Source organism: Aedes albopictus, chromosome 3 (genome assembly GCF_035046485.1).
Source record: "Aedes albopictus strain Foshan chromosome 3, AalbF5, whole genome shotgun sequence".
Taxonomy (NCBI): domain Eukaryota; kingdom Metazoa; phylum Arthropoda; class Insecta; order Diptera; family Culicidae; genus Aedes; species Aedes albopictus.
The window spans coordinates 251,174,103-251,201,069 of NC_085138.1; the positions used below are offsets into that span (position 1 = coordinate 251,174,103).

Here is a 26,967-nt window from a genome sequence, read left to right on the forward strand (position 1 = left end):
AAAAAACTCCAGAAAGATTCCAAAATCACATAAGAATATCTCGGATGATTTTCAGAAAAAAAAACTCCTCAGAGCTTGTAAGGAAGGACACTTGTAGGATTTAAAAAATGGAACATCTGGAGGATTCTCAGAAGTAAATCTTTTAAGAAATTCCAGGAGGAATCTCGAAAAGAACTCCCAAACGATTTCCACAAAAAGCTTCTGAAGAATATCCAGAGAGAGGTCGTAGAAGCTTCTTACCCATAAACTTCTAAAGGATCCTTCATTCTTAAAGATTTTAAGAAGGAACTCGTGCAGGATTCCTGGCAAAACATTCTGAAGAAACGCCTGAAGGATTGCCAGAAGGAGCTCTTGGAAGATTCCTAGAATGAACTCCTGGTCGTTTTTCGGAAGCACCTCTTGGAGATATTATGACACAAATGCAACAATAATGGTAAAGTGTCGTTAAAAAATAGTAATAATAATAATTTTGGAGGTATTTCACGCATCAAGAAATTAGGGTATGTGTGCCATCAGTAATCTCATGCCCCCATATTCAACCTATTCGAAAACAAGCGATCACGGCACCGATTGATTCCGTTCTTTTTGTTTTCATGGGTGCTCACTTCTAACAAAAAATACAAAAATAAGAAACAAAACAAACAGTGCATCAATCCTTTGTTTTCCTATAGAACGCAAAAATACTACGAGATCCCCTTGAGGAATATCAATAGAAGGAATAAATATTACATAGAAGAATACGATAAGATTATCTAAATGGAATTTAAAAGAAAATCCTACACATAATGAATTCCAGAAGTTACCCATCGCGGAATATTTAACTCATTAGCGCCCAACGATTTTTTTAGATCAACAACATTTACAATTACTGTTGACATACACCACATTTTGGAGGGCTAGCATCGTCGGCAAAGTTGTTCTCCGATACTTTTTGATAATGAGCAAATTAATAAATATTTCCTTCGGTAGGTGGCTCTGGTGAGCATGAATCATTTTGCTTCAATAGATTTGCCAATACCATCGAGCTTATGTTGTGAACAACAATCGCGATTTTGTAATTGGTGTAGTGTACTTAGCACAAGTTGCAACCTTTTCTTGGATTGATTGCGAATACTTCAGAAAAGTTAGTCAGCACATCGCAGACTATCCGATGCTGAACAAGTTGATTCTAGGTTTATCCATTAGATGGCGCTAGTAGCACAACGAATCGACGTGACAGCTAGAACAAATAAATTCAAATTTGTTGTCCGCGACGCCATGATGAAAAATAGCCGAACACTATCGCCGCCTCTATAACGGCTCGCGATGATTTGATAGCTTGACACCGTACTCCCGTGTGTTCATATAGGAAACGGTTCGCGTATGCGCTGATTTGACAGAAGCGATCGCTCGCTTCGGTGGTCGACCGTTAAATTTGGGGGGGGGGGACACTTTTGAATCACCACTGTCACGTCGGTTCGTCGGTAGGACTTATAAATTTGTGCATCTTAGGATCCAGACCACACAGAACAATTTCACTTTCGACAAAGTTGGTCTTGATGAGCTATCCGATTATTTTCTAATGGATTCTGGATTTATTCGCTAGATGACGCTACTGAATCTAGAAAAGTGTTGTATCTGGAGAGTCAGAATACATAGTTGATCATCATCACATCGAGAGCTATCCGATGACGAATTTGTTTATTCTTGATTTTTCCGCTAAGTAGCGCTCGTAAGTCTTGGAAGTTCCATGTTTCTCTCTCTCGAAAATCAGCCTAGGACCTGTCCACAAACTACGTAGATTCTGAGGGGGGACGGGGGGTTCTGGCCAAAGTCTACGATTCATACAAATTTTCAAAATTTTGTATAAAAAAAATTCTACGAGAAGGGAGGGGGGTCTGAGATGGGCAAAATTGAGTCTACGTAGTTTATGGACAGCGCTCTACATACAAGAATAGGAAATGTTGATCAAGATATCGAGAGATATCCGACAATGAATCAGTTTATCTATTAGGCTTACAACTTGGAAACATTAAAATTTCTGTATCTCAAGATTCATTCTCTCGATTACGAAACTCTCCTACTGTAGAAGTTCTACATAGAAGAGTTTCGTAATCGAGATAATTGATAAGGACATCCGATGGTGAACTAGTTGAATCTGGATTTAACTGCTACGTGGCGCTAGTGAGGCTAAGAAATCATAAACCTCGGGTTCTTGTGAATCAGACTACATAAAAGAGTTGATCTGGACGTTAAGGATGAATTGGTTAATTCTAAGTTTATCCGCTAGATGGCGCGAGTTAGCTTTATAAATTTTATAATTTCTGTATCTCACGATTCGTTCGACATACAAAAGTTTCTTCTACGGATTATGAACTAGTTGGTTCTGGATTTATCCGCTTGGTGGTGCTAGTAAATTTAGACATTTTCGAATATCTCGAGAAGTGATTTCGTTTTCAGTAAAGTTTATCAGTAAATCAAGTGTTATCCGATGATGACCTAGTAGAGTTCAGGTTTATCCGCTAGGTGACGCTCATGAGTCTTAGAAATTCTAAATTTCTGCTTTGGATTTTTAGGATGGTTGGCTATTGTGAGGACTTCCAAAATTAACAAATCCTGTGTATGAAGATTTAGAGAAAATTGAGGAAATGAGAATATGGCAAACCTAATCAAGTCTTCACCCCTTTGGAGCCGGAGGGGACATATATGACCCCAACATAAAAACGGCTGATTAAAGTCATAAATTGAATAAAACAGAACAATCTCTTCGGCAAAGTTATTGCAAATTGAGTCCTGTAATAAGGAAAAATGAGTATATTTGTATTTCAGACTTTATGGACAATATAGAACATCCTGAACAGCATAAAGTTTGAAGAAACGAAATAATTGTCATACCAGTTGTTCTGCAAACTTAATTTGGATATGTTTTACGTTCATATGTATTAATTTAACCTTCGTCAAGAATATCAAAAGGTGTTTTATATTCTGAGATGTTCTAGGTGTTCAAAACTGTCCTATAGTGAAGTCCTTTAAATGTTCAAGCAGAACTTCAGTGTTTTCTCTATAAATAATAGCATTGCATAATCTACTGGGACTCGTGCAGCTCTTGAAGTCTACAGAATACAGAATTTGCAATGTTATCGTTTGTTAATGATATGGTTTCGAAGCGTATTGACTCGATGGAACTTTTATCAAAATTAAACTTTTATGCTTCTTCTAGACCACTATGGAAACGTAGCATTTTTTCCACCAACCATCATCATAATGATTACGCAAAATTTGGCCCTTTAAACCGAATTATGTCTACATACAATAAACATTGCCAAACCATAGACTTTACAATGACAAAAACAGAACTGAAAAAACAATTTATGTTAAATCGTAATATAAATTAGTTTAAGTAAAAACAATATATAATAAGCTTAGGTTTAAAATGTAACGAAACGGTCTACTTCTGATTGACGTCAATAAATAAATAAATGCCATTTATTGCAGGTCAGCCAAACTACCTTAGAGTACAGAACTTCAAGTCTACACTCGTAAAAGTAGCCATATCTGTTACACTGAATAACGCTGCATAATCAACCACACTTACTGGACCAATAGATATTATTATAAACCTTTGGGACATTCAGGGTCGTCCAAACTGTTCTGTAATGAAGTCCTTCAAATCTACAAGAATAATGTTATGTGTTTTCGCCATTAATAATAGCATTCCGTAATCTGCTGGAATCCGTGAAGCTCTTGAAATCTCAAACGCCATTTAGAGACACTATAGGGATATTCCAGGTCAGCCAAACTACCTTGGAGTTCAGAACTTCAGATCTACACTAGTAAACGTAGCCATATCTGATATTCTGAGTACCGTTGCAAAATCAATCGCGGTTACTGAACCAACCTGAAGTTAACTAGATATTATTATAAACCATTGGAACATTTAGAGTCATCCAAACTGTCCTGAAGTTTATCCCGTGCCGGTAACAGTAGTTACTTTTACAATGAACTGTAACATGACATACAACTGTATCTATAATCCATGAATCATTTTCAGGATACTTTTGTGATATTTGTAATAGCTTTTGCCACTACGTTAAGGAAAGTTCCTCGTTTAAAACATGAATTTTTGTATTGAAAATGTATTCACTGTATTCCATTCTCCATCTGTATTACATACAATACATTCTTATTATAAACATTTAAGGTTTGAATGACGAAACTGCTTTTGAAATTTCAATGATGACGATGATATTAATGACGACTTCTCCAACCTTAAGTAGTGTTACATAATCAACTGTATTTACCAAAGCAGTTTGAGGAACAATAAGCGTTGTTCTATATTTTTTAGAATATTATGGATCTTCCTTACTGTTCTTGAGCTTAGTTGATAAAAACAATCACTGGTAATTTCGTTTTAGGTACACAACCAAATAGGTTCCATGAACTTCTTAACACTCAAGAATCACTCCATGATAATTTTGTGATAATGTAGATCATCCGATCTTTCATGGTGTACACAATAACTTTATATCTACAATTGCAATGCTAGCCTGCTACATTGAATAATGATACATAATGAATAATATTTACTAACATTCTTCAAAGACTAGTAGGCATTGTTCTGTACCTTCGAAATATTTAAGGGCGTACAAACTCTTATGAAACTCATTTTTTGAAATCTGTTTCCTTGTAGTCATTGATTGTGCTATAAAAAGTTTCGTTACCTAATCTAACCCACCCAGATCCGTGAAACTAAGAGCCATTCAAAAATACCTTTGAGAAATTTCAGGATTACTAAACTACTCTACAACTAAAAACTACCAGTTAACGTTTCAATCAAAATTCTTTCAGGCTATATAGAGTAATTTTGAGGCTATATAGAGTAATCAATCATGTTTACTGAATACATAGTTGAAGGTCACAAGGCATTCTTAGAAATTTTTGGGTTTTCTGGATCATCCTAAGTGCTCTGGAGCTCATTTTTTTAAAAATCGATCGCTAGGAGAGTAGGTTCAGGACTGGACTCGAGAAGCACATGCAAACTTAAAGCGTTCGAGCATAGAGTGCTTAGGATTGTCTTTGATGATGTGCAGGAGTACGTTGTGTGGCGGCGTAGAATGAACTACCAGCTCGCTCTACTGTACGACGCACCTTGACCTGAATTGAACATTCAGAAGACTTACTGGACATGATAGATTACAAATCGTAGCTTTGTGTACTGACAGAAGTTACCGTTACACCCATAGACTTTAGGATCTAAACTCACGAGCAGTTTGGATGACCTAGGATATTCCAACTGGTCTGATACTGTCTATTGAACTTTCAGAAGACTTACTGGACATGATAGATTACAAATCGTAACTTTGTATAATGAAAAATGTCACCGTTACACCCGTAGGCTTTAGCATCTGAACTCAGGAACAGTTTGGATGACCTAGGATATCCCGACTGATTCGATACTGTCTATTGAACTTTCAGAAGGCTTACTAGGCATGATTGATTACAAATCATAGCGTAGTATAATGAAAGAAGTTACCGTTACACGCGTGAACTTGGATCTAAACTCAAGAACACTTTGAATGACCTAGGATATCCAGAAAAAATATTCTGAATCATATTCTACCCTTTGCCAACGTGCTGATGAGCACTAAAACTACAGGAAAAACTCTATAATAACGTTCGGAAAAAAACCGACTTCAAAGGGTTAATGAAAAGAGTTTTCATCAATAGGTAAATGTTCACGAATATTTACCTCTAGTATATAGACTGTTTCAGAAATTATAAATACACTAACGATAACCTGCCATTTCATTTTGAGCACATTATCCAAAAAAGTTTCTTCTAGCTCTAATAGTGAACATGCTAACGAAGCAAATAATACCAATTTTGTTGATGTTTCTGGTAAAAGTTAAAAAATAGGGCTCTGTAAACGAGATGATCAAAATTTAAAGTTGCACAAAGTGGTCAAAAAATGTAGCATAATAGTAAAGAAAAAAATCTCACAGATAAAATATTGAATTTCCAAACACAATAAAAATTGCTGTATCGATAATAAAAGATATTTCTCGATTGGTAATAGTAAGTTTTACTGGAATATTTGATCAAGAACCACCATTACGGGCCTTCTCAAAACAAAAATTTGTGTTTCAAATTTCTCAACAACACCAGTAGCAACAAACGTTAAGCAAACGAATGTCTTAATTACTGCTTACTGCATTCGTTTTTATGGTATGACAAGCTTTGCCATCTGAAGGATCGAATGAGCTGAAAAAATAAGTTTGTTTAGATCAAATGCGTTCAGGAAAGTTCAGAAACTGTGTGGTAGTTCTTATGTTCCGTAGAAAACCTTAAAAAATGAGAAACTTGATCTCCGAAAAAATGTTGTGGAAATGCCTTTATCGATTTTTCCCAAATTTTGATCAAGGCATTCCTTAGACAACTTGTTGAGAAAGCGAATGTGATAAAAATTTAGATAATGTTTGGTATTTAGTGATAAATAATGTTGAAATCATTAAAAAACACCTTTGTGCAAATGCAAATTTGAAAAATTTAGTTATTTGTTAGAGAACTCGACTATTCTTTAAGATATCAACACCTTTGAAAGGAAACATAAAAATATGGAGTATATTATGCTATACTCTGAAAGAAGTAGGTTAAAATCATTGTAACAGTTCATTTAATTTACTAAACAAAGTGTATTTATAATTTCTGAAACAGTCTATAGTTATCTCAATGTATATTTTCTGTACAAAAATGAAGTAGAGTTAAGGTAGACGAAAACGCGTTTGAACTCTCCGCCTCAAATATATCACATCACCAGGGCGCGTGCAGCCAGCAGAGGGTCTCATGAGGTTTCAGGGGTATTTCAGAGGTTTTCAGAGGTAATTCTAGAGGTTCCATGGTAATTCTAGAGAGATTCAGGAGGTCTCAGGAGTTTCCATGGGCGTTCCAGTGATATTTAAGGAAGTTTTTATAGGGTTTCCAGACTCATTCCATGAGTGTTTCAGGGGTTTGAGGAGGTTCCCAGCATCTAAAACTCCCTAAAACTATAAATCCCTGGAGCCCATTTGAAACGCCTCAGAAACCCTTAAAACTCTTGTAAACCCCTTTGGAACGACCCTAGGAATGGATCCTAGTACTTTTGTCAACGTTTCACATGCGTATGCCCGACTATGTATTGAAACGACTTCCGTTTAAATGATTGGCGTTACATTTGCTCTGGTGGGATTTCTAGGGATTGAAAATAAAATCCCATGAGATTTTCAAAAGGGAATCCAGAAGAAAACTCTTACATGAGTCCCAGTAGGAAATCAGGGAGGAGAAATAGCTGCAAAATCTTTGGGGTAAAATTTTGGACAAATGGTCGGTCAATATTCGGACAACAGATTTCAAACCTAGAAGAGATTGACTCTCATTTTATTTTGCGAGTCGGTGGCATAATTTTAGGTCAGATTTCAATGGTAAGATTTCATTTGGAGAGTGCTCCTCGATATCTCGATGCCCCACTTCTAGCAGCAGGTCTTAGCCAATTGGTAACTCATACTAACACCGATTCTGATCATTCTTTTTGATCCCATCAATCACTATAAGACAGCAGGAACAGAAAATGAAACCCCACTGCTTCACATTGAACAGATGTTTCTAGCATTTAAAACACTCAACAATACTTATCACTTCCCAAGACTTTACTCAGAAGCTCTCAAGAGATTCTGCCCTTCGGGCTTGAACACTAAACAGTCCATTTTCCCGCTCATATCGTCTCAAGTGCCGTTGCTAGTGTTAACGTTCGTTGATGCTCCGACACCAACCAAAGTGCGAGCAGCAGCAATGAATCAATCCACGATCCAAAATGGGATTGACCCAGGAAGCTTGAAAACCGTATCGATCACTGATTCGAACTATATTTTAAAAGGGTACTTACTGCGTAGCCGAGTAGGTGCTGGTGTAGACGTCCTCCGTAATTTCCCGGAAACCGTCGTCGGTGCCGGTGCCGGTGCCGTTGGCGTTGTTGCTGCTGCTGCTCACCGGACGGCCGCCAAGATTGAACTCCATCCGATAGGTTCGAAGCGGCTTCTGGAGACTTTCGGCAAAGCGCTGTTAGCGTACAAAAAAAAAACATATAGCAAACCATTAGAATCTAGGTAGGTACATACGTGTCAGAGTCGGGCGCGAAAGAACACGCCGTCGTTAATAATCTTGATTTATGCGGAAAATTACCCTGAACTCGTAGGAAAAATCATATTCATAAACGGTTTCCTCGTGCCTCCGGCGGAGACGTCTCTTCTGCGACGACATTCTGTGCTGTGGACGTTGTTGGCGGCTTGCTTTCCTCGCGTGTTCGGGAATCACTTCAGTAATATTTCAGCGATCGAGTCCGATTTCTGTTTCATTTACTACTGTAGCTGCTGCTGATGAAACTGAAAGTTTTGCTGCATCGCTAGGATTGGTTTTTCCGCGCGTAAATTTTACTTTTTCTCAACCTTGAGAAAGTTGTTTTTTTCTACGCTTTTCAGTTTTGTGATGAAGTACGTATTTTCGTACGTATATAGGATAGTGGCATCAACTCCGACCAACCTATTCCCACACCAAACAGATGGCAATCGAGCAACAAACGAGAGCCGTCCAATGAATAGCGCGGGAAAACCCTTCCATATTGGAGCGGGCCCCCTTGTTTCGGGATTGCATCGCATGTCAAGTGGGAATAAGCCGGCAGAATGTGGTGCAATTAAGATCAATTAAATCGTTCCTTTTCTGCATATCTTCCGTGTTCTGTGTTTCAATTCGCAAGTCGATTCGTGTCGGTTCAAAGTGATACAATGGGATTCAACTAATTCCAGTCGGATGAAAAAGTACCGTGCGTCTTCATTCGACAGTTATAGATTGGGGTTCCCAACCTTTTTCAGGTGGCGACCCCCTTTAAGAATTGTCAAAACATTTGGGGCCCAATGAAAATTTTTAGATAAAATATGAATTAAATAAACGAACCCGATTTTTTTGGGTACAGTGACGTAGCCAGAAATTTACTCTGCGAGGGATTTTCGACGTTTTTTTGATTCGACACTCACATTTCGTAAACAATGATGCCATAAACATTAAATTTGAGTCGTAGCCGAAAAAATTTACTACTAAAGGCGTTTTATACTGAAAATTTATTCCTCAAGTTGTGCCTAAGGTGGAGGTTTGCAAAATTCAAAATTGGTATAATTTGCAAAATAGAATAAAAATTTAACATTTTTTTGATAACATCGCGGCCCCCCTGACTAGCTTTACGGCCCCCCAGGGGGCCGCGGACCACCGGTTGGGAACCTGTGGATTATGAAATGTGTTTCATGCACTGAGTGCTGATGCTGACCGTAGAAAAAGATTGTTAGAAGTCAGGGTGTTAGAAAAATGATATCTAATACTTTTCATTTGCGTTTGTGCTACACGTTACGTATGATTGGCAGAATTATCTTAAGAGTGGATTTCCGTCGTAGCAGTTAATATTTCTTCAAACTTCAAAAGATCAGTGCTATAAATCCTCTAATACCCAACCCTGCCTTTAGACGTGGTATAGTTTGAGCGATTTTGTAATTTTTTTAGGCAATCATAACTATTATATTTGGCTGATATTGAGAACTGCTTTGGGTTCGTTCAAATATTACGGAACGCATAGGGGAAGGGAGGGGATCTATTTAGAGCTGTGTTACGGTTTAGACAAAATTCCCAAACAAAAAAATGTTACGTTGGGGAGGGAGGGGATCTAAAATTGGCGAATTTTGCGTTATGTAATATTTGAATGAACTCTTTGTATCAAAATGGTTTTTGGTGCCCTTTAAAGAAAATCTGAAACATCTGACAACTGCCAAACAACGGTGCAAGCATAAGCCTGTCATTTTCATAAGAAAACTGGCATACATCCCAAAAATTTGCTGTTTTCAAACGTTTTGTGAATAAGCCAAGATCATGAATATACAGGAAAAATGTAATGTTTTCAAAACAGCTCAGGTTGCCTACACATGAGAATAAAATTTTGATAAGTTCTGACTTCTGAGAAGTTGTTCATCACCTGCATACCTTGTTCATAGTGGTCAATATGATTTGTGCTTGGTTCACTAGATGGCGCAAACGCTGCTGCAAAGATTACATATTGTCACGATGTGAAATAAATATGTATCCCCAAAATCTTGACATTGGTTAATAATTTGCGAAAACATAGGCAGAGTTGTCAATACAAATATAAACCTTCTATTCAATTGATCAAAGCTGGAAATTTTCTCAAAAGATGGGTAGAGTAGGGCAGAGTGTAGGATAGAGTATAGAATGGAAGGTTAGGGTAGATACGGCTTTTCGGACCCGTATGAAGTTGATCACAAATATTAACTTCTTTTCCCGATCAGCTTAGATAGCTGTGTAGTGTCGGTAGAGGTTGGTTCAGCAGGCTAAGAATAGCACTACGGACCGCCTGTTCCAGTGGTAGGAGTCCACTAATCAAGTGACCCCTAATTCAAGGTGTTTTGCGGCTTTATGCTTACCGTGCCTAGGAATGAATGATTAGTGGGTCTTATAAAAACCTAATCGCAAACGGAGCCTGTGGAGTACCAGGTCACCCTCCACAGTATGTAGCCCTTACTGTGCTAACCGTTGTAATAGCGCGGTGGACCTTGTGTTTCTCCGAGACAATCAGCTGCCTTTCTTCAATCTCATACTTGAGGCTGAATAAGGGCGGGATTATGAAGATGTTATTAATTAATTTAAATGTTCACCTATATGGTTTCGCATTATGCGTTTTACACAGGGTATTCTGTGCATCCTCGCCTTTGGCGCTTTCAAATCGATACCGATCTGGCTGTATTGTTGCTGTTCTTTTTTGTGTTGTGATTGTTAAGAGTTTAATCTTGCCTAGTTTGAATAGTGGCTATGGTTAGGATAGCTCAGATCAATCTTCAGCACAAAAGAACAGCAACGATCAATCTTTGCAGACTTATGCAAAATGGTACAGCCCAAGTGGCGTTAAGCCAAGAACCTTACTTTCGTAAAGGGAATTTCTATCTAGGAAACCTTGTGAATCCGGTGTTTGCTACTTTCAGAAAAAAAGAATATGGCAAACTCGCGTGTCATGCCTCGAGCATGTGTGCTTGTCAACAACGCAATCGTTGCTACACTCATCTCTGAACTAACTACTAGAGATGTACATATGTGCTATCACAATCCACGTATCTGTTGGAAACCTCAACAGGAAATACGTTTATTGTTCGGTTTATTTACCGCATGATGAACCATCCCCTACGGATGCTTTCAAGCAAGTCATTGCATACTGTACTTCAAAAGGCCTTCCGCTAATTCTTGGTAGTGATGCTAATACTCACCATATAATCTGGGGCAGCTCAGACATCAATTTGAGAGGCTCCAGTTTGATGGAATACTTAAGTAGTAGAGATCTTGGATTACTTAACATAGGCAACCGCCCAACCTTCATGGTATCTACTAGAGAGGAAAAGTTAGACATAACGCTTTGTTCTAGCAGAATTAGTCACCACGAGCTGACCAATTGGCATGTGTCAGATGAAGAATCTTTATCTGACCATCGCTACATCTTTTTTGAACATGTGAATGTTACTTCGCAAACATTGCGTTTCAGGAATCCCCGGTCAACAAACTGGGATCACTTTACCCCGATTTGGTTGCAGCCAAATTTCAAGGATACTCACCATCCATTGACACTTCAAGTGATTTAGATGATGCCGTTGATACTACAACGGCCTTCATCATGGAAGCTTTTGAAGAAGCTTGCCCTCTGCGGTCTGTGAAGACCACAAGAGGAACCCCTTGATGGAACTCTGATCTGGCGAAGCTCAGGAAACAATGTAGAAAGAGTTGGAACAGGCCTACCAGAAAGCTCTTCAGTCTGCTGAACGATCCGGCTGGAAAAACCTTTGTACAAATGATTCCAGTCTGAGTGAAGCCAGCCGGTTGAACAAAATCCTTGCAAAATGTAAGGATTTTCAAGTGAACGAACTTCGTTTGCCAAATGGCGATCTGACTTCCTCTGATGAGAAAGTTTTGGAATGTTTATTCAGTACACACTTCCCCGGATGTGTGGATATTACATCATGGGATGAACCTGATGTCTTTTCTTGTAGTTATGATTCTTTAGCTTCGGCTCGGAGTATCATAACTTTAGAATCGATTGGATGGGCACTTAATAGCTTTGCTCCTTTCAAATCTCCTGGGGCAGATGGGATTTATCGTATTTTGCTTCAGAAGGGATTTGATTAATTCAAACATGTTTTGAAAAAACTACTTGTTTACAGTTTTGCTACAGGGTATATTCCCAAATCCTGACGGGATATTACTGTAAAGTTTATTCCGAAAGTGGGTCGTGCGTCGTATGAAGAAGCAAAGAGCTTCAGACCTATCAGTTTGACCTCTTTTCTTCTGCAATGCTTAGAACGCATTGTCGATCATCACATCCGTGATGTTCATCTGGCCAATGTGCCTCTTCATGTGAACCAACATGCTTACCAATCTGAAAAGTCCACTGTGACTCTTTTACACAAAGTTGTTTACGATATCTAGAAGCCATTCGCTGAAAAGCAATCCTGCTTGGGTGTTTTCTTAGATATCGAGGGTGCCTTTGACAACGTGCGTTTCGGTGCCATATTGGAAGCCGCACGGGGTCATGGTATATCTCCAATGATTTCCAATTGGATTCACCAAATGCTCAAAAACCGACATCTCTTCGCGACATTGCGTCAAGCGGCGATTAGGAAATTGAGTGTTTGTGGATGCCCCCAAGGGGGAGTCTTATGACCACTTTTGTGGAATCTCGTAGCAGATACGCTATTGAGGCAACTCAATAATAGCGGTTTTCCTACTTATGGTTTTGCCGACGTCTACCTAACATTGTTAGTCGGTATGTGCATCAGCACTAACGCTCTTCAGGTAGTTGAGGGTTGGTGTCGCCAATATGGCCTTTCGGTAAATCCGAGTAAAACATCTATTGTTCTTTTCACGGAAAAGCGAAACCGTAATGGTGTTCGACCTTTACGTCTCTTTGATTCTGAAATCAATGTGACTGAACAGGTGAAGAACGTTGGAGTTATTCTTGATTCCAAGCTTTCCTGGACACCTCATGTTGAGTTCAGAATCAAGAAAGCTTGTTTGGCCTTCGGGCAATGCCGGCAAACCTTTGGTACAACTTGGGGGTTAAAATCCAAGTGTATCAAATGGATTTACACAACTGTTGTTCGTCCAATATTGGCCTATGGATGTCTTGTGTGGTGGCAGAAGGGCGAAGTGAGAACGGTCCAATCAAAGTTAGGCCATCTCCAAAGGATGTGCTTAATGGCGATGTCTGGAGCGTTCTCTTCAAATCCTACGGCAGCGCTTGAAGTTCTCTTTGACGTTGCCCCACTACACATTCATCTCAAATAAGAAGCACTTTCTTGCACTTACCGCCTATGGGTACTCGGTTTACTAGAGGAAACTCCTGTGAACCGCAGTTCAACACACACCTCGTTGTTTCCACTTTTGGTGAATTGGGACAAAGTTGTCCTTGCTCCAAGTGATCTTACAATTGCTTGTAATTTTCCGTATAAGACATTTTCCACGAATTTCCCTTCCCGGGAAGAGTGGACATCTGGTTATCTGGAGAGAAGTATTTTAGACGGCATCGTATGTTACACTGATGGCTCCCTTCTCGAAGGTCGAGCAGGTGCTGGTGTTTATTCTCGTGAGCTAAGGCTGTATCAGTCTTACTCACTTGGTAGACACTGCACCGTTTTTCAGGCCGAAATCTTTGCTCTTATGTGCGGAGTGCAATCAGCACTTCAGCAGCACGTAATGGGCAAAGTAATATACTTCTGTTCAGATAGCCAGGCTGCTATTAATGCACTTGCTTCGGCCAACTTCAGGTCGAAGATAGTTATCGCTTGTCGAGCTCAAATCGAGGAGCTGAATTCAGCAAACGCTGTTCACCTTGTATGGGTACCTGGCCATTCTTCCATCGCTGGAAATGAATTGGCTGATGAGTTAGCTCGCACTGGAGCATCACATGGTTTCATTGGTCCTGAGCCAGCTATTCCGGTATCCAAGTGTTAGGTAAAGCTTCAGATTGATACCTGGGCTGCCACTCAGCACAAACAATACTGGAATAGTTTGGAGTCATGTCGTCAAACAAAATTGTATTGTACTGAGCCATCTCTTGGGGTTGCAAAGTATCTAACAAATCTGTCAAAGCAGAATTGCAGCATCCTGGTCAAAGCATTAACTGGCCACTGCCGACTCAGCTATCACATGGCGAATATTCAGCAAGCTGATTCATTTGCCTGTGATAGCTGTGAATTCGATTATGGAACTTCGTATCATTTAATATGTAACTGTCCAGTTTTTGCGCAGCTGCGTTTCCGAGTACTTGGAAAACACTTATTAAGTAAAAATGACTTCAGAAACCTGAATCTTCAGGATGTTCTGCTGTTCTTGACCCGCTGTGATAAAGAGCTATAGGCTTTTTGTACGCTTTATGCGTGTTCGCAGTGCCCTTCTCAGGGCGCTGTTTGAACCCATTGTGGTACGCTTATGCGTTATTACAGTGTCCTTTTCAGGTCGCTATGTGAACCCATTGTGGTACGCTTTTGCGTGTTTGACGATCCTATTCCCTTACCTGTCCTATCATTTTTCCTTCCCTTCTCCATCAGGTAAATGATAAATAGGCTCGTGTTCATGCCGATGGCACAAATTTCCCAAATGAGGGAGAACATGCCTCTAGAGTCGATCTACTGATACCAGATCCCTAATGAGCACTTCTACAATTTTTAGCTGAGATATTTCTCTGCTAATAGATTTTGGAAAAGCAAGGAAAAATCAGGATATTTCTATATTGAAACTGTGAAAGTTTTAATTTTATATAACTAAATTACTTCAAGAAGCTCAACTTCCAATCATATTGCTACGTTTACCCTACATGCCAATCAATTGTCTTATATGTATATGGTTGTTGAGTCATTACTAACGGGTGAAATTGCACCATTTCTAAATATTATGCTTACTGTGTGGAACTGCAAGACAGATAAAGACAAGTAAAATTTGGGTACGCCGCTAGTAAAAAATGAGATAATCGATATTCCCAGTGCTTCAGTCAATCGTTTACCAAACAAGACCTCTGTCTGCCAGCGTCAGTCATATCGCAATACATATTGATGTTTGTGGCACCTTTAGCGCCTCTCCATCATCACCATCAATTAGGTATCGTTCAATGTACGTTCAAACGAAAAGCCAAAAAAAAAACAGGACGTAGGGTATCGCGCTACTTGGGCGGTGGCTTCTATTTTCGTCTGTTTTCCACTATAACTCAGTCAATTTTGAACCAATTGACTTGAAATGTTGTACACGGGTAGATACTATACCTATCTCACCACATTCCAAAAGTTGTGTCAATTGGTTCAAATTTGACTGAGTTTTAGTGGAAAACAGACGAATATAGAAGCCACCGCCCAATTGGCGCGATTCCCGAGCGGGAGAAAATTGCTGAAGAATAACTAACACAGGTATGGAAAACCGACTACCTACAACCTGGATGAGGTATTAAGTAGCCCTGCATAAGAGGTAAAATACCTAAAATAATAACTGATGTGTATTCTGTGCATAACGCGTGAATAATGACATCAGGTATGGCAATACCTAAATAATAATCGGCGGTTTTTCCATACAAATATTGATTTTTCCATAATCGAATAATACCTCAAGCAGTCCTCCACACCAAACCAATAACTCGTTATGGTATTGCATTAATACCTACAAAATACCAAAATAAGTTATTTTCAATACCTGGATAACCGACCAATACCTTGTCTTGGTATGATACCTGACTTTGGTATGTTCCAGTTATGTGGCAGTTATTCATCCCTGCTCGGGTTCCCTACCCGTAGCATTTTGTCGTCGTCGTCGTCGTCAAAGAGAAAATGTATCCTTCCGGACGTAAATTTTCCATCTCGTGGACAGCAGCGGTTGCATAACCGTTGTGATGAATCGCACATCTGCGAGCAAGGAGAACTGCGAAAAAACTGTTAGAAGATCTGCGAGAACATCGAATAACACACCTTGCTACAACCTGGCTTAAGCATATGGAGACATCGGTATGAAACGCGCCGTTTATATATATAGCTAAAACCTCACATGCAGCATACCAATCTTCATGATTTTGCAAAACAGGAACTCTAGAAGGTATTTCGAGACTTTCTGGAGATAATGGCCACTCGGAGATACTCCGGGAACCTGGTTCCCCCGGGGAAGTGGCCAGTTCGTGATTTTTTTCTGAACCCTATCTTGCGACATATCATTCTTCATGATTTTGCAAAACAGAAACTCTAGAAGGTATTTCGAGACTTTCTGGAGATAATGGCCACTATCGGAGATACTCCGGGGAAGTGGCCAGTTCGTGTTTTTTTTTCTGAACCCTATCTTGCGACATATCATTCTTCATGATTTTGCAAACGAAGAACTATTGAAGATATTTTGAGACTTTCTGGAGATAATGGCCACTATCGGAGATACTCCGGGAACCTGGTTCCCCCATTGAAGTGGCCTGTTCGTATTTTTTTTTATGAATACTGTCTTCTGACATATCATTCTTCATGATTTTGCAAAACAAGAACTCTAGGATGCATTTCTAGACTTTCTGGACATATTGGCCACTATCGGAGATACTCCGAGAACCTGGTGCCCCCGGGAAAGTGGCCAGTTCGTGATTTTTTTTTCTAGACCCTGTCTTGCGACACATCATTCTCCATGATTTTGAAAAACATGAACTCTAGAATGCATTTCTAGACTCCCTAGAAATATTGGCCACAATTGAATGTACTGCGGGAACCTGGTGCCCCCGGTGAAGTGGCCAGTTCGTGTTTTTTTTTCTGAATACTGTCTTCTGATATATCATTCTTCATGATTTTGCAAAACAAGAACTCCAGAATGCATTTCGAGACTTTCTGGAGATAATGGCCACTATCGGAGATACTCCGGGAGCCTGGTTCCCCCAGTGAAGTGGCCAGTTCGTGTTATTTTTTTCTGAATACTGTCTTCTGACATATCATTCTTCATGATTTTGCAAAACAAGAACTCTAGGATGCATTTCTAGACTTTCTGGACATATTGGCCACTATCGGAGATACTCCGGGAACTTGGTACCCCCGAGGAAATGGCCAGTTCGTGATTTTTTTCTGAACCCTATCTTACGACATATCATTCTTCATGATTTTGCAAAACAAGAACCTTTGAAAATATTTTGAGATTTTCTGGAAATATTGGCCACTATCAGAGGGACTCCGGGAACCTGGTGCTCCCGGGGAAGTGGCCAGTTCGTGTTTTTTTCTGAACCCTGTATTGCGACATATCATTCTTCATGATTTTGCAAAAACAGAACTCTAGAAGGTATTTCTAGACTTTCTGGACATATTGGCCACTATCGGAGATACACCGGGAACCTGGTGTCCCTAGGGAAGTGGCCAGTCCGTGATTTTTTTCTGAATCCTGTATTGCGACATATCATTCTTCATGATTTTGCAAAACAAGAACTCTAGAATGTATTTAGAGACTTTCTGGACATATTGGCCACTATCAGAGGGACTCCGGGAACCTGGTGCCCCCGGGAAAGTGGCCAGTTCGTGTTTTTTGTATGTCTTGCCACAGAATTGATTTTTGAATATCTTGACCACTATCAAAGGTATTCCAGGAACCTGGTGCCCCCGGGGAAGTGGCCTGTTTGTGATTATTTCTGAAGCCAGTCTGGCGACATATCAATAGAAGACATTTGGATACTTTTTGGATATACTGGCCAGCAGCAGAGGAACTTGGCTCCCCCGGGGAAACCGCCAGTTCGTGATTTTTTTTCAGAATCCGGTCTTGCAACATTTCAATCTTCATCATTTCGCATGATAGGAACTCTAGAAGACATTTCAAGACTTTTTGGAAATATTGGCCACTATTAAGGTTACTTCTGGAACTTGATTCTCCGAGGAAGTGACCAATTTTTGATTCCCTCTGAAGCCCGTTTTGCGACATACATATCAATCTTCTTGATTTTGCAAAACAAGAACTGTAGGAAACTTTTGGAGAATTTTTTTATATACAGACCACTATCAGAGGAGCTCAGAGAACCTGATTATTCCAAGGGAGCCACCAGTTCGTTATTTTGAAAACGGTCTTGTAACATTTCAACCGTCATAATATTGCAAAACAAGAACTCTAGAAGATATCTAAGGTATTTTTATCATGTTAGCCACAATCAGGAGATACTTCGAGATACTTTTTTGACCCTGGTTTTATGACATATCAATACAACAACTTTGGACATATTGGCGAGTCCTTCAGGAGCCTGTTTTCTGATAAGAGGCCAAATTGTGAAAATTTTCTAATTCTTGTTTTTCGACACATCAATAATCATAATTTTTCCTCCTCAAGCGGTTTACAGTTAACACAAATAATTCCTTAGGGTTTGTGGGATATCTCGTTGGACTTCGCTCGATTATGTTCTGAATTTGAAGTAAGTATTTTTTTAGAGGTTCTTCAAAGAGTTTATCTTTAGGAATTCTTATGAAATTCTTCCAAACAGTTCCTCAGATTACCTCCAAAAGTACTTTCAGGATATTTCGACGATTGGGATATTTACATGTAGTTTCTTGATATTTCCAGATATCCATATCCAGATATACATTTCCAGATATCCAGATTTCTAGATATTATCCAAAATTACTTTTTTGTTTTCCCTACTGAGTTTCTCTCTGGGATTCCTCCAAGGATTAGGTTATCTTTTGGATTTCGGTGTGAAGTTCTTATTTGGACACCTAAAATAATGTTTGACGTCTGTGAATTTTCCAGGAACTGCTTCTAGGATTGACCCAGGTGCCAATTTTTAAATTCCTCCGCCAGGAATTGATATATTTTTTCGAAGAATGATCTCTGCGTTTTACTTTCTGAAATTGCTCCAGGAGTTCCTTCTGAAATTCACCCAGATTATTATTTGGATATTCCTGTAAGAGTTCCCCCGGCGTTTTCTTCGAAAGCTCCTATGATAATTGTTCCAGGATTTTTTTCTTCAATAATTCCTTTTGAAACTTCTACATGAGTTCCCACAGAATTTCTGCTTGGGATTTTTTCAATAAAAGGGAAATTCTATCCATTTTGAAGTTCCATCTGTGATTCATAGAAGAGGTCCTTTTGGTATTCTTCCAAGGAATCCTTCTGAGATTTTTCCATGAATTTCTGCAGGAGTTCCTTTTGAGGTTCTTCCAGGACTTCCTGTCAGGATTCCTAGTTTCTTCTAGAGTACTTTTCATCCTTGCCCTTATTCTTAGATTTCTGCAAATGCTTCTGTTGAATTTCCTCCAAAATCGTCTCTGGAATTTCTCCAAGATTTCCTACTAGGTTTACACTAAAAGCTTCTCCCGAGAATCCCAAACGAGTCGATTCCGGCAAGGTTTCCTGAGTACCTACAGGGGATAGACAAAATGATCGGGACAGGCAAAATTTTCACTTTTCAAAAAATGTTCAATTAGCTGTATTTTTTCGAAAAGTGCATCAACTATTCTCAAATTTTTACTGTAAGTTCCTCAACTAGTTGTGTATCAGTGGACAAAATTTGGAAAGAATCGGACAACTCTTCACTAAGTTATAAAGATTTTTGAAAAAGGTAAAATTATCCGATAGCCAACTTTGAGCTGTTATATCTCCGGATTCAATGAACCGAATGCAATGAAATTTTAACCATTTATGACTTATATAATGAGCTATGAAAATCCATTGGCTTAACTAAATATTCTTAACACGGAAGAAAATTATAACGATTAGATTATTTTTCTAATAAAACACCATATTATCCAAAACATCGACATCGTTTCAAAATTCAAGATGCAAATTATAGTTCATTTAGTTTCCCTCTAATTGCCTTATATATAAATGCGATTTGAAGGAAAGTAACAACATAGCCGCCAATAAATTGAAAAAGTAATGGGATGCATATTAAAAATAGACCAATTTACTAAAAAATCGTGAAAAAAATAAAATCGCTATAATTTTGTCTCTTGTTAAAAATTTCAAGTTATGTCAAATGTTTTCTTGAGTTCATTATATAAGTCATGAATGGTCAAAATTCCAATGCAATCGGTTCATTGAATCCGGAGATATAACAACTCAAATTTAACTATCGGATAATTTTATCTTTTTCAAAAATCTTTATAACTTCGTGAAGAATTGTCCGATCTTTTCCAAATTTTGTTCACTGGCACACAACTAGTTGAAGAACTTACAGTAAAAATTTGAGAATATTTGATGCACTTTTCGAAAGTTACAGCTAGTTGAACATTTTTTGGAAAGTGAAAATTTTGCCTGTCCCGATCATTTTGTCTATCCCCTGTACCTCTGGTAATGACCAATATGTCCAAAAAAATACAAAATGCATTCTACAGTTTTTGTTGTGCAGAATGATGATGATTGATATGTCGCAAGGGTCCAGAAAAAAAACCCCGAACTGACCACTTCCCTGTGGGGAAACAGGTTCCCCGAGTACTTTCCCAGAGTAATCAATAGATTACATACATTACATAGATTACATACAAAAATCCCATAATACCCGTTGAAGAATCCTCAAAGTATTTCTGGAAGCATTCCAAAGAATAAAATTGAAGAATTCCATAAGAAATGGTAAAATAGCCCCATAAGTAATTCCTTGAGGAATCCCTACAAAAATACTTCTTACGAATTCTAAAAGATAATAAAGCGAAATCCATTGAGGTGTAATCCCAGAAACATGTTTGGAGGAATTCCAAAAGAAACTCCTTGTGTAATCTCCGAACCACTTTTAGAGGAATCTCCAAAAGTTTCAAAGAATAATCCCATGAAATGTGTCGCAAGACAGGGTTCAGAAAAAAAAAATCCCGAAACGACCAAAAAGTTTCGAAACGTCTTCTAGAGTTCTTGTTTTGCAAATTCATAAATGACCAGTAGAAGACATTTCAGAATCACATAAAAACGTCAAGAAAAAGTCCTGGACGTATTTCCGGGAAACTCATACGAGAATCCCTGACCCTGTATTTGTTAAAAAAAAAAATCAAATAGTCCACTTCCCCAAGGAAATCAGGTTGCTGATGTACCTCTGGCAGTGACCGATATGACCAAATTGTTCTGTTATGCAAAATCATGAAGATTGATGTCGCACGAGGTTCTCGAAGAATCTCTAATAATGGTCTATAAGTCCAAAAGTCTTGAAATGTTCTCAAGAGTTCTTGTTTTACAAAATCATGAAGTGGTATGTCGCAGGAACGTTATCAGAAAAAAACACTGGTCAGGGGAAACCAAGTTCCGGAAAGAGTACCTCTGTTAGTTGCCAATATGTCCAGAAAGTCTTGAAATATCTCCCAGAGTTCTTATTTTGCAAAATCATGAAGAAATGATATGTCGCAAAACAGGGTTCTGAAAAACAATCATGAACTGGCCATTTCCCCGGGGGCACCAGGCTCCCGGAATTCCTCCAGTAGTGGCCAATATGTTCAAAAAGTCTCGAAATATCTTCAGGAGTTCTTGTTTTGCAAAATCATGAAGAGTGATACCTCGCAAGACAGTATTCAGAAAATAAATCACAACCTGACCACTTCCTCGGGGGCACCAGGCTCCCGGAGTACCTCCGATAGTGGCCAATATGTCCAGTAAGTCTAGAAATACATCCTAGAGTTCTTGTTTTGCATAATCATGAAGAATGATATGTCAGAAGCCAGTATTCAGGAAAAAAACACGAACTAGCCACTTCACCGGGGGTACCAGGTTCCCGCAGTACATTCAATTGTGGCCAATATTTCTAGAAAGTCTAGAAATGCATTCTAGAGACCATGTTTTGCAAAATCATGAAGAATGCTGTGTCGCAAGACAGGGTCTAGAAAAAAAAAATCATGAACTGGCCACTTTCCTGGGGGCACCAGGTTCCCGGAATATCTCCGATAGTGGCCAATATGTCCAAAAGTCTCGAAACGCATTCTAAAGTTCTTGTTCCGCAAAATAATGAAGAATGATATGTAGCAATACAGGGTTCAGAAAAAATCACGAACTGGCCACATCCCTGCGGACACCAGGTGCCCGGTGTATCTCCGATAGGGGTCAATATGTCCAGAAAGTCTCGAAATGCATTCTCGAGTTCTTGTTTTGCAAAATCATGAAGAATGATATGTCGCAGAACAGGGTTCTGAAAAAAAAAATCATGAACTGGCCATTTCCCCGGAGGCACCAGGCTCCCGGAATTCCTCCAGTAGTGGCCAATATGTTCAAAAAGTCTCGAAATATCTTCAAGAGTTCTTGTTTTGCAAGATCATGAAGAGTGATATGTCGCAAGATAGGGTTCAGAAAAAAATCACGAACTAACCACTTCCCCGGGGGCACCATGTTCCCGAAGTATCTCCGATAGTGGCCAATATGTCCAAAAGTCTCGAAACGCATTCTAAAGTTCTTGTTCCGCAAAATAATTCAGGGTTCAGAAAAAAACATGAACTGGTCACTTCCTCGGGGGCTCAGATTCCCGGAGTCTCTCTGATAGTGGCCAATATTTCCAGAAAGTCTCAAAATATTTTCAAGAGTTCTTGTTTTGCAAAATCATGAAGAATGATATCTCGCAAGATAGGGTTCAGAAAAAAATCACGAACTGACTACTTCCCCGGGAGAACCAGGTTCCCGGAGTATCTCCGATAGTGGCCATTATCTCCAGAAAGTCTCGAAATGCATTCTAGAGTTCTTGTTTTGCAAGATCATGAAGAATGATATGTCGCAAGACAGGGTTCAGAAAAAAATCACGAACTGGCCACTTCCCTGGGGCACCAGGTTCCCGGAGTAACTCCGATAGTGGCCATTATCTCCAGAAAGTCTCGAAATACCTTCTAGAGTTCCTGTTTTGCAAAATCATGAAGAATGATATGTCGCAAGATAGGGTTTAGAAAAAAATCACGAACTGGCCACTTCCCCGGGGGAACCAGGTTCCCGGAGTATCTCCGAGTGGCCATTATCTCCAGAAAGTCTCGAAATACCTTCTAGAGTTCCTGTTTTGCAAAATCATGAAGATTGGTATGCTGCATGTGAGGTTTTAGCTAACGTTACAATGTGGCCACCATGAGCGATAAGGAGGTTACCCCACGACTCCCCGGAATAATTCCGGAACCATGACCGCTCCGGTTCTTAAAACTAGAAGGAATTTGTGATCGATTGGTGCAAAAATTTTTAAAATCCGTTGAAAAATGACTGAGAACCAGCCATTTGAATTTTGAAATTTTCGTCGAAATGGGGGTTGGGGACGTACGTGTTAAAAGAACCCACTTCAATGATTCAAAGCTGATGAGTACCCAAGTACTGTTTTCAAATCCAACAAGATTTGATGAGGTTCAGACAACACTATAATCAAAATAAAAAAAAACTGATTTTGGAGCCATCTCGGAACAAATTCTACATTAAATCGAACCTTTTCGTCAATCACGCATTTCACACTCATTTCACCCTCATCGAAATTATTTTTAAAATTCTGTTTACAAGCCATCCAAGCCATAGCGCGAAAACGATACGAAACCGGTGACGATCGTCCAACGTCAATCCCGCGGTCGCCGCCGGAGTACGGAAAAGTCGTATGAGATGTGAGTGTGAAAGTGAAATTTTCTCAGCTTGTAGCTACTACCATCAAGGACCATGCGTCACCACCATCTTTGTCGGAGTGGTGCCTTGATGGCGTCCCGTCCCATCCCAATAATGTCGCGTCTTTATTTTTTTTTCGTTTAAGTTCAAACGAACCGAAATGCTGATCTGATGTGTTTTTTCGAAGGTCACTCGAAAAGTGACGGTTATTTAATTTGCCGTAAATCTGTTCGCGGGCTACATTAAGTTCGTCGAGACACGTTTGAGTGCCTATTGAACGATTGGCTACAAATGCCATTAGACTGCTACAATGCTCATCGAATCTAGCACTCAAAGAGGATGACTTTCACATTTCCAATTTCATATCGAGCTCGAAACTGGAAGATACCGAGGCAATCAGAACATATGTTTTCTTCACTGAGAGGAACTCTTAATTACTCGCAAGTGGAAAGGGAAATCAGCTGTGATCAGCTAGCTAGGGAAGCTATCAATGGTTGGATACTCATTCTCACAATGCCTTGTCTCTCGCTTGCCAACTATAAACATTGAGTGTCGCCGTTCTACTGCGCAGGGAAGCACGTGTCATCCGTGTCTACGTGTTGTGATCCAATTAGTGTTGGTTGCAGTGTAGTAGTAACATTGACTACTAAACTGTGAATGACCATATTTTGATAACGAGATTATGAAAGTGCTATTGAGCACTTAAGGTGAAACGGGACACCGTGTTATTTTTCCTATCTTGCCTCTCTTTCTAACAATTTGCCTCGCGATTTTGAAGATGGTAATCTCGAGTTCTATCGCACTGAAGATGCTGAAAAACAATCAGCATATGCACTGCAAGTGAGCATACACAGTGATAGGTTTTTGTTGCAAAATATGAAGTAGAATCTGAGATTACCATCTTAGTAGCAACAGAGCAATGGCGGATATTTCACCGACCGTCCCGTCCGCCCTTAATGTTTGAATCTCTTATCCAACCATTATTTGTTGTGTCATTTTTATACAATCATACAAAAAATGATAACCGAACTTCTACAATCTACATGCATATCTATTTCATATACAGGAAGGACCCGATTTTGTCAGCCCCTGGTAGCATTTTGGGCTGACAAAATCGGGCACCTGACAAAATCGAGACATTTTTTAAAATATTTTTTTTATTCATGAAAAGTTGTTCTGAGCACGTCAGAGACGGAGATAGGTGTGGAGTAGGCTGCGGCATATTTTTCAAAAGTTGTTGAAACCCGGAATTCGTATGCTCTTTTGGATTCAAATGACACAAAAAGAGAAACCTCTGAGTTTAAGCCAAAAATATTGAGATTTAAAGGTCGCGCAATCGCTTCAAAGTCGAATTTTCGAGTAATAAAAAGGTGTTTTCACTTCAAGTGCCAAAACTTTCTCATTTTTCAACCGATTTTCAATCTTTTTTTATGAATTTCTCACAAATTAAATTTTAAATAAACTCGTAGAACATCATTTTTTTCCAAAGTCACGCAAAATATGAGTTTTTGAAGATTTAATTCATTTTTTTCTTCCTTTTACAAAAATTTTCAACTTTAGAGTCCTATAACTTTTCAACCGTTTGACCAATTTTAATTTTTTTAGCTTGCTTTTGTAGATATTTTTGTTGCCTAAGAATGCTGTGAATAAACTGTACCTTTAAAAAAAACGTTTCAAAATAGATAAATACCAAAAACCGTTCAGAAACACGTATTTTATTGGAAAAATCAGAATTTTGGCAAAATTTCAATAGTTTTCATGCTTAGTTTCGGGCTCAAAGTGAAAAAAATAATCTCTATAATCATATGGAAGTCTTAAACTTCAGTTTTTGGAGTGTTCTGAATCAAAAAATATGTTCATGTTCGAAATGCGAGAAAAAAAATTAAAAAAAAAAATCCTCCAATGTGTTCCATATCCCTAAATATGAGGCTAAGTATCTGGTTAGGAGTAAGAAATTGCGAATAATCGTCAAAAACTCCAATTTTGCATGAAAAAAATCAAGTTTTAAGGTATATTTTGGCAGTTTTTGGTGAAAAGTATCATAAAAATGACTACTTGGATGAAAAGTTTGTTCAGGACAAAGATAGGCAATAAAAATATCTACAAAAGCAAGCTAAAAAATTTAAAATAGGTCAAACGGTTAAAAAGTTATAGGACTATAAAGTTATTTTTTTTGTAAAAAGAAGAAAAAAAATGAATTAAATCTTCAAAAACTCATATTTTGCGTGGCTTTGGAAAAAATGATGTTCAACGAGTTTATTCAAAATTTAATTTGTGAGAAATTCATAAAAAAAAAAGATTGAAAATCGGTTGAAAATTGAGAAAGTTATGGCACTTGAAGTGAAAACACCTTTTTATTACTCGAAAATTCGACTTTGAAGCGATTGCGCGACCTCTAAATCTCAATATTTTTGGCTTAAACTCAGAGGTTTCTCTTTATGTGTCATTTAAATCCAAAAAAGCTTAAAAATTCCAGGTTTCAACAACTTTTGAAAACTAAGCCGCAGCCTAGTGTAGAGGGTCTGCTTTGGGTTCGTTCAAGTATTACGTAACGCCAATGAGAAGGGGGGGTCCAGCACTGTGTTACGCTTCATACAAAATTTTAAAATTTCTCTTTCAAAAATAGTTACGCTGTGGAGGGATAGCGGATAGAGTCTAAAATTGCCTAAAATTGAACGAACCTTTTGTGGTAAAAAAATGAAAGGGTGTTAAAAGCACAGAAAAAAATGGTATTTGGCAAAGTTAACATTCAGTGCTTTTTTACAGCAGAACTATTAAATCTTTAATTTCTTTTCCTTCTTGTCATAACATCCCTACTGGAACACAGCCTTCTCCTAGCTTATAGCAATTGTGGTCTATAGAAGACAGTTGACACTGGTTAGCGCAGTTTAAATCATAACATCTAACTTTAGCTGTCAACGAATGAAAATGAACCAACATCTGATTGACAAGTATGGACATTCAAACTGTCTGAAATGGCTACGTTTCCGCTGTCTTTCCACTTTAATTTCCAAAGATTAGGCTCTTTGAAACCTTTGAAGAAATGTTCGGGGATTTTTTTAGAGAAACTACCCGAGGATATACGGAACGTAACCCTCAAGACATTCCGGAAGGGATCCCGTCAGTAGTTTCTGAAAAAAACCTTTACAGGAGCTCCGGATAAATCCCTTAGGTAATTTCTGAAAGAATGCTTACTGCAATCTCCGTAGAAATCTCTAGAGGTATTTCGTTAGCATTTACTGAAAAATCAAGAAATCGCCTTCCATGGAGGAATTCCTGCAAAAAAGTACTGGGGAAATATCAGGAGCAGTTTAAGGAGAAACCATCTCTCTCCTCTCCTCTTGGCGTAACGTCCTCACT

General features: G+C 38.8%; 1 protein-coding gene across 50 annotated transcripts in view; it reads right to left on the minus strand.

Annotated features, from left to right (window-relative positions):
• Window positions 1-26,967, minus strand: part of LOC109422269 (dystonin) — a 707,557-nt gene that overhangs the window by 76,724 nt on the left and 603,866 nt on the right. For 44 of the 50 annotated variants that reach the window (XM_062860152.1, XM_062860156.1, XM_062860154.1 and 41 more), the window contains one exon: window positions 7,898-8,070. The exons of 5 other annotated variants lie outside the window; for them this stretch is intronic. In XM_062860152.1, coding sequence (XP_062716136.1) covers window positions 7,898-8,070 — 173 coding nt within the window. Of the gene's footprint in view, window positions 1-7,897; window positions 8,071-8,193; window positions 8,414-26,967 lie in introns of all 50 variants that reach the window. One more of the 50 variants, XM_062860159.1, reaches the window with a different exon arrangement.